Consider the following 10,000-nt stretch of genomic DNA (forward strand, 5'->3'; position numbering starts at 1 on the left):
TACATATATATATATATATATATATATATATATATATAATATATATATATATATATATATATATATATATAATCAGATACTCTTATATAGATTTTAGGTCGCTGTTACTTAAGATGTTTCTTCAATATAAAAATACATTACAACTCATTTATATTTTTAAACTTTGTTAAAAATAGCTATGCATGATGTAATATCATATCACCTAATTCAAGAATATACTCTATTGGCCGTAACAATCCTCCATTATTCATATTTTCCTACCCAGATATCTAGGTGTGTAATATTGAGAATATTGAACTAATCTTGATGTTATTTGGGGGAAAAATCTCTAGCCTTATCAATGCAATTGGGACAAAGTATTTTATCCAGCTAGATTGGAAACACTTTTAATACCCTGATTTTCTTTCTCTTTCTTTCCAGAGTCTAGACAGTAAAAGTCCTCAAGGCTTCCACTACTTATTGTAAGGGATATTAAACTTATCAGAACAAGACGTCTCTTGAAGTGCTCTTTCATATCGTTTCAAAATAAGTTTTATCGAAAAAAAGTATATAGAAAAAGGAAGACAAAATGCTGTTTTTGACAGGTAAATCTCGGCAAAGTGACGACTGAATATTGGTCAATCATGGACACATTTTCGTAATCTACTGTAAAAAAAAAAGTGTAGTTTTTACTTTTTCGTTGTGAAATAAATGTTAGAAAATAAAGTCGTGGATAACTACAGCCTATAAAAGTAGCTTAAATACGTAATATTTTTTAATAGGGAAGATATTTAAAAAAAAAAATAAGTCGATTATAGCAAATAGTTGCCAAGACAAAAACCCAATGTTCCTACAAGAAGCCACTCAGATAAAAAAGAAAATTTAACACAAAGAAGAGAAGAGAAGAAAAAAAAATCTAAAAGGAGACGAACCAGAGAGTTGGAATAGGAGACAAAAAGCCCAATAAAAAAACCAATAAGAAACAAAAGACAAAGAAAAACAAGAGAGATTTAAAGAAGAAGAGACAGAAACTTTGGGACAAGAGGCACTCGAGAATAGGACGGAGGAGCGGAGTCCTTTAAGTGGGAAGATTTACGCGGTCGTTGTTTTGATCCTTTATTCCAGGCGGTATTTCATCATGGAAATCCCGTGCACCAGCTGTCGTTTCACAGAGGTCGTGCATCTGGTTGTTCTGCTTCTGCTGTCTCAAGGTAAGTGAATGGAGCGATTTCTTTCTTTTTGTAGTATTTTTATTGATCAGCAAGGGTTTTTTTCGATTTATCCTTAAAAGTACCTTATACTCTTGATATCAATAAGGCGTATTTCGATTTATCTCTAAAAGGGGTCGATTTATCTCCCAAAAGAATTTTCTCATTTATTTGTAATTTTGTTTTGATTTAGATATTTATATGCATTTTCTTTAATTCTTTATTGATCACCAAATATTTTTGCCATTTATCCTTAAAAGTATCGTTTGGTGTCTTTATATCAACAAGGAGCATTTCGATTTACCTCTAAAAAGGATTTTCTTATTTCTTTTGTAATTTTTTTTCAAATTAGATATTTTGATTATTAGAATTTTTTTAGATTCTTTATTGATCACCAAAGGTTTTTTCCATTTATCCTTAAAAGTATTTTATATTCTTGATATCAATAAACCGTATTTCGATTTATCTCCGAAAAGGATTTTCTCATTTCTTTTGTAATTCTGTTTTGAATTGGATATTTACATTATTTTATTTTTATTAATTCTTTATTGATCACCAAAGCCTTTTTCCATTTATCCTTAAAAGTATCTTTCAGTGTATTGATATCGATATAGCGTTCTTCCATTTATCTCCAAAAAGAACTTTTTTATTTCTATTGTAATCTTGTTATGAATTAGATACTTAGATGATTTTGGTTTCTAGAGTCTTTATTGATCACTAAACCTTTTTTTTTTTCGATTTATCCTTAAAAGTATCATTTAGTGTCTTTATATCAATAAAGCGTATTTCGCTTTATCTCCGAAAAGGGTATTCTCATTTCTTTTGTAATTTTGTTTTAATTTAGATATTTATATGATTTAATTTTTTTAGTTTCTTTATTGATCACCAAATTGTTTCTCGATTTACCTAGAAAAGGAATTTTAGCATTTCTTTGGAATATTGCTTTTGATTTACATATTTAGATACGGTGATAGCCAAGTCGAAGTTAAAAGATCGTATATAGTTAGGCCAAAACATCAACTTTATTCTAAAACCAACATAATTCATATTTTCGTAATTTTACATCATTTCCAAAGAAAACACAAATTGAATGTTTTTATTGCTTAAATTACTGCGCTGGACTAAAATCTAAATGTGTTATTTCAGCCGGTATAGTTCTAGTGGGATATAACTGTTGTGCCAATCTGCGGCTACGCTTAAAAGTTATGCAATTTATACTAACAACTGCTGGTTGAAGGTTAGCAAGACTAAGGGAATTGTAAGATCATATTAAAATACAGCTCTCATATGCAGGGAAATGATACCTGTATCTCTTTCCAAGTATGTTCATTTCCAAAATGAGAAAGCCATTCTACTGTATAATGAGACAAGAAAATCTACCTGGGGTATTAGTTGAGAGAGAGAGAGAGAGAGAGAGAGAGAGAGAGAGAGAGAGATGTGAGCTATTGACTAGCATATTCACAATTTTCCAGAAAAAAGTACACTAAATATTTGTAATTTTTTCATCAAAATTGCCTTTTTGATTCACATCATGCTAGTTGGTGCAAAATTAATATATGGATAAAAAATTTGATGGTGCAAAAGATGTCTAATTATAAGATATAAATTATACAGTACTCTGAGAGAGAGAGAGAGAGAGAGAGAGAGAGAGAGAGAGAGAGAGAGAGAGAGATGTGAGTTGTTGACTAGTATATTCATAATGTTCTAAGGAAAAAAATAAACTAAAATTTTCCAACTTCATCATCAGAATTTCCCTTTAAATCCCATCATTTTAAATGTTTATATCTCGAATTACTTCCTTTATATTCATACACTTATACAGCTGTCTTTGAGAGAAGATGGAAAATAAGAAACCCCTATAATTCTTTGTTCGTTTTCTTTCTTAATATTCAGATGATTTCATAAGTTATTAGTATTAATCAGGCATTTGATTAAGTCTTCACTCTTCAATGTAAAGTGATTTTCTTCTTTCTTCCAATATGACCATTTTCAATTATTGTTCAATATTTGACAATTGTCATATTTTCCGTATTTCAATTTGTGCTCCATACAAATCTATTCTCTCACCCTTCATCTTTAATATCTTCAATATCCCTTTGTTCATTCTCATTCATCTGAATATTATGCTAATATAAACAAATTCTCGTTTAAAATACCATTAACCTCCCCTATATAATAATTAGCAAGCGTTTGGCTATAATATATATATATATATATATATATATATATATATATATATATATATAATATATATATATATATATATATATAGATATATATATATATATATATATATATATATATATATATATATATATATATAGTTATTATATATATATATATATATTCTTGTATAAAACACACCATTAATCTCCCCTATATGATAAAGAGCAAGTGTTTGGCTAGCTATATATACATATACATACATACATACATACATACATATATATATATATATATATATATATATATATATATATATATATATATATCATATAATATATATCATATATATATACATATATATATATATATATATATATTATATATATTATATATATATATATATATATTATATATCATATATATAATATATAAATATATATATATATATATATATATATATATATATATTTATATATATATATATATATTTATAGATGTTTCCTGTTACGGTGAGCGGCATCATCAGACCTATGACTACTCGGTATCTCCTCTTCCCTCGGGTAGGAGGGGGGGAGAGGGAGTATTCATACCCTAGTGACAAGGCGTACCCCGAAAGATATACTCGGAAACCACAATCGCCCACAAATTGCTGTGTTGTAGTTAGGAAGGGAAGGGGATGGAAGGGTTAAATCTGTGCGCTTGGGAGCGTGTGTATGTGTATGCATATCTATATATTTGACACGCATTATTGACGGGACGCGTACACTAGTAAACTAATAATTGATCATATAGCCGACTACGCATGAGCATAAGTGAGCCAGACTAATCAGGTGATCCAATTTCTTAAAGATTGTAGCAATAAATTCTGAAAAGAACTGAGAATTTATTAGTATTTAATTATATCATTGTCGTGAAACTGCTTTGCATAGGCTAATTACTTGAAGGACGTCTGGTAATATACTTCATGGACTTTTCATGAATACTAAATCGTTATATGTTCAACTTTGAGATGAATATTCAGGAACACAATTTATCAAAATGGCTTCTATGCACAATCAATCATTACCTCCGCCAACGAAGTTGTGAGGATGGTTATTTTTTCGCTCCTGTTTGTCCGTTTGTCTGTTTGAATATTTGTGAACAACTTCCTAGCCACAATTCTAATCATAGAGTAGTGGAATATTCAGGGATTATTTGTTATGTGAGACATGGAAGTGATTCAATTTTGGAAGTCTTAGGTCAAAGGTCAAGGTCAAGGTCGAGTAAAAGGTAGAACGAGTTAACCCTAACCTTAACACCAAGTTCACACATGGTCATCACAGACTAAGTATGCCTGCAGTCTAAATTGATTCCGGGAAAGGCAAGCTGATTTCGAGAAATACGCTGCCGTGGCGGAGGTCTGCAATCTCAAGGCGCTTTTCTAGTTGATTTTAAAAACGTTAGTCCCTTAAAACGTATATAATACCTAAGAATCGTTTTATACGTATCACTCCTTCCAGCATCAAGAGTTTACTTTAGAACTTAAATAAATATGCAAGAATCCCAAGTTTTCCCTTTACAATAAAAAGATTCCTGAATATATTCACCTGCCAGAATTCAAACAATAGTTCATGAATCAGTTCTGAAAGTTGCTTAATTCATACTGGAACGTAAGAGGCTTTCCTAACGATTGCCAGCATTCCAATGTTTTTATTAATCGTAAACAGAAACAGTCGTTGGCGCAGCTATAATCCAATCACCACGGAGAGCTTAGTTACAATTCAATAATGGGGTTTTGGGGAACGTTTTCATCGAAGAAATATTGATTTTGTTTTTTCGGTTGTTGATTGAGTCCTTGCAAGTTAACTTTTGATTCTTTTTAATAAAGAATATTCTTTTCAAATGGTTTTTATCTTGTTAGGTTTGTCTTCTCTTTTCTTTGGTTAAGAGTACTTTGTGGCTCTTTATATTTGGGTATTGTATATACATACATATTGTATTCTTACACACCTACTTACTTACACAACCACGTAAACACAAACAAACACAGGCACAAACACATACATACACACACACAAACATATATATATATATATATATATATATATATATATATATATATATATATATGTTTGTTTGTGTGTGTGTGTTTGTTTGTTTGTGGATGTGGGTGGGTAAGAATACATTACGTATGTATATGTAATACCTAAATATAAAGGACCATAAATTACTCTAGCCAAAGAAAGGGGAATTCAATATCAAAATGTATTTATTTATGGCTTATATGAATAAATGAAAACCACGAGTAAACGTGATAAATCATCATCATATCATCATCATCATCATCATCCGCCGTTACTACTACAATGCAGAACAAAGGCCTTGGATTAAACCTTCCAATTCCGTCTGTTTATGGTCTTTCTATGCCAGTCCACAACTGCAAACTTTCCTAATTCGTCAATCGATCGTCTTCTCTTCCTTCCCCTTCTTCTTTAGCAATTTATCGGGACCTATTCTGTTATTCCTAATGTCCATCTATAATCTATCATTTTCATTCTAAGTCCTTCCCATGAACATTTCTTTTTCTAACATGTTAGAACATGTAAACAATCTATATTACATATATACATACATATTTATATATATATATATATATAATATGTATATATATATATATATATATATATATATATATATATATATATATATATATATATATATATATATATATATTCATTTATCTAAATAAAATGTGAGTGTGTGAATTTTGACTTATAAACACACAATGCTAAAAGAATTATCAATACTTTTCCATGCTGAAATTGTAAACCCTATTCCAGTGCCCTGTATTTCATAACAAGCATTTATAAAAGCAACAAATTCCGTGAGGAATGCGAAAATTGAAAACTTTTTTACAACTAAAGACTGTTGCAACATTCATCCGGGAAATGTTGCAGTGTTGTTCTTGGAATATTTTTCGTTTGCAATGTTGACTTTCGATTTTCTTCTTGTTGATTTACACGCGACTGTTTTTGGCTTCCCGATTAAGTCATAAAAAGGTAATCGGTCTGAAGCGTTTCCTCAGAATTTTTAGGAGAGAGAGAAAGTTGTTATAATTGGAAATGGGTTTCAACAGGTCTGGGGAAAGCGAACAATGATCATCAATTCCTCCTACACCAATTGACACAGAGGACCTCGGTTAGATTTCACCAGTCGTCTCTATCTTGAGCTTTTAATTCAATACTTCTCCATTCCTTACCTCCTACTTCACGCTTCATAGTGCTCAGCCATGTAGGCATGGGTCCTCCAACTCTTCTAGTGCCTTGTGGAGCCCAGCTGAACGTTTGGTGAACTAATCTCTTTTGGGGAGTGCGAAGAGCATGTCCAAACCATCTCCATCTACCCCTTATCATCATCTCCAACACATATGGCACTCAAGTAATCTCTCTTATAGTTTCATTTCTTATCCTGTCCTGCCATTTAACTCCAAATAGAAGCTGAATAAATTTTGATGAAATATCAGCTTGATTTTATGCTGTACGATGGATAGAGCGAATAATTTACCTGAGATCATTTTAATATATTAAATATTAATAATCAATGCAGTGTAAAAAGCACTACTCAAGAGAGATTAGTTAACGAAACTTTCAACTGGGCTCCACAAGGCACTAGAAGAGTTGGAAGACCCAGGCCTACATGGCTGAGGACAATGAAGCGTCAAGTAGGAGATGATGAAGGACGAAATATGGATTTAAAAGCTCAAGATAGAGACGACTGGCGAAATCTAACAGAGGCCCTTTGCGTCAATAGGCGTAGGAGATGATGATGATGATGATGTAAAAAAACAAGTAATTCTTTGCCTTTTATGTAGTATTGTATTGCAATACTGAACTGAGAGTATTTCTCTTCCAAAATTTAGTTCGAAGCCTCGAAGGAAAACAAATGTTCTACATAGCAATTCTTATTTGGATTTCTAAGATAATTATAATCGAATTTACTTTCCCTTTGGAATAAATTAGTACCGAAGCGAATTAAATAGAACAGTTACCCTAAACCTGACCTGGTCTTTGGCGTGTTCTACACAGTTAAAATTTGCATTAATAAAACGGTAAATGCCTGCCAAAATTTTTTTCAAGGATTTTTACCGTTTTAAAGACGGATATATTGACGTAAAAGAGTGATACTACGATCACCATCCTGTAAATATAAAAACAGGGTATAGTAAAATTACGGTCGCCTGTATTTTAGTGAAATATGACTGAAAACAGTAAATTTCTACGGAGAATTTTCCGATTAAAGCCAAAAAGGTAAATATTCGAATCCTTTTGAAGGTAAGAACACTTATCCAATAGATACATATATATATATATATATATATATATATATATATATATATATATATATATATATATATATATACATACATATATATATATATATATATATATATATATATATATATATATATACATACATATATATATATATATATATATATATATATATACATATGCGTGTGTGTGTGTGTATATATATTGTATTACATCATTACAAAATGTAAAAAGACTCGAAATTATAGAAAATATAATATTGTGTTAATTATTAGTGAAAAGGAAAGAGAAGAGGGAGAGAACAACAAATATAGGAAACGTTAAAAATGCAAAAGAAAAAATTCGGAAGAAAGAAAAGCCAATCTTTAATTATCAAAATTTCTTAAAAGGACATATTCGCTTTTACGGCTTTGAATTATTCATATTACATACATACACACACACACACACACACACACACACACACACACACACACATATATATATATATATATATATATATATATATATATATATATATATGTGTGTGTGTGTATGTATATAGTGAATGATATCGACGTCAATGACCTTTGATATCAGGATGCCAGAAAACTCAAAATCAATCAATCAATTAATGGCGGGGGACTTTATTTAAAAACGTATTACGAAATAAAAGGATGAAGATTAAATGATAAGAATAATGCTGAAAACGTTACAAGATTATACTAAAAAAAAAAAAAAAAAAAAAACGCTTGCCAAATGACATTTTCTTTGAGACAACCTTTTTATCCCTACACTGGATGAGATTCTACTCTCTAACTTTCAATTTACCTGTACTCTCTCTAAAACACCTTTACCCCTAACTCCTGCACCAACCTACTCCCATCTCCCAGGGGCCCATCAATTTACTATGGCCTCCCCTCTTACCTATCTCTGTCCCAGGCAATAATCTTATATTATCTCCCCTCTGTTTTCTTATCTTATTTCCTACTTTTTACTCTTCCCTCTACGCTATCATTGCCTCTCCTTTCTACCGACCTCTCACGATTCTTTAACTTACTCCTTCTCCTCTCTACCTAACTCTCACGCTTCTCTTACTCACTTCTCCTTTCTACCTACCTCTCACGATTCTTTAACTCGCCCTTTCTCCTCTCTACCTACCTCTCACACTTCTGTAACTTGCTCCTTCTTTCTACCTAACTCTCACGCTTCTTTAACTTGCTCCTTCTCCTCTCGACCTACCTCTCACGCTTCTTTAACTCTCATTCGTGCCATATCTATTCTCCTCCCTATCTCCCACTTCCTTCAATTCCCTTTCTTCTCTCTATTCTATGTCTTCATTTACTATTGCCTTCTGCCGATCGGTTTCCATCCCTCGAGTTACGAACTTTAATTTCCCTCGGACGTCAGCTTGGGGAGTCGCCCATTAAAATCGATGTCTCTGTTGGAGTGAAATTTGTTGTCAATGTAAAGACAATTCTAATTTTTTTAAGATATGAGTGAAAATACGTTATATTTAGGGGAGGGTGGGAAGATAAAAACGCAATGTGGAAATGGATATTATAAGTTCATACGATGAGGAGTTGGTGAAATATTTTCTCTTATCTTATTTTCTATTGATCTTGTAATGCTTTCGCATGTGCCAAATGTGTAGCAAGATCCTTTTACTGAATGTATTAGTTTCGCAATTATGCATTGCTGATATATGAATAAACAAACATGAATATTCACTCGTTTGAATGGGATTATACCTAGCTAAGAGGCTTTATAATATCCCCTTGACCTCAATTGACTTTGCCTACAAACCGAAATATTTCCGGTTTCTTTCTTCTTCTTTTTTTCTTATTTTTGAAAAATAAAACTTTCCATTCAAGCTGGTAAAGGCCACAGAATGATCCAGTTAGCCGGAAGGATAGGGCAATTGAACGTGGTCCTCAGAGTCGCTCAGGAAAGAATGATTTCTTTAAGGAGATTTTCCTTCGTTTTAATATTGAAAGGTTGTACCACAGCAGTGCAAGATCAATTGGATTTGTGCATCCCTTGTAGAGATGTCCACGGATTCGTCTATCTCCACGTAACATAAGTTTAGTCTCTCTCTCTCTCTCTCTCTCTCTCTCTCTCTCTCTCTCTCTCTCTCTCTCTCTCTCTCTCTCTCTCTCTCTCAATATATATATATATATACATATATATATATATTTATATATATATATATATATATATATATATATATATATATATATATATATATATATATATATATATATACATATATATATATATATATCATCATCATCATCTTCTCCCACGCCTATTAACGTAATGAGCCTCGGTTAGAATTTCCCCGTCGGTCTCTATCTT

The 10,000-nt window shown here is 31.4% G+C and overlaps 1 protein-coding gene across 1 annotated transcript in view; it reads left to right on the forward strand.

The window, feature by feature from the left end:
• Positions 1-1,101: 1,101 nt before the first annotated feature.
• Positions 1,102-10,000, forward strand: part of LOC137640714 (zwei Ig domain protein zig-8-like) — a 30,517-nt gene continuing 21,618 nt past the window's right edge. Inside the window, exon 1 of the mRNA XM_068373201.1 lies at positions 1,102-1,190. Coding sequence (XP_068229302.1) covers positions 1,118-1,190 — 73 coding nt within the window. The 5' untranslated portion in view covers positions 1,102-1,117. The remainder of the gene's footprint in view (positions 1,191-10,000) is intronic.

Source organism: Palaemon carinicauda, chromosome 5 (assembly GCF_036898095.1).
Source record: "Palaemon carinicauda isolate YSFRI2023 chromosome 5, ASM3689809v2, whole genome shotgun sequence".
Classification (NCBI taxonomy): domain Eukaryota; kingdom Metazoa; phylum Arthropoda; class Malacostraca; order Decapoda; family Palaemonidae; genus Palaemon; species Palaemon carinicauda.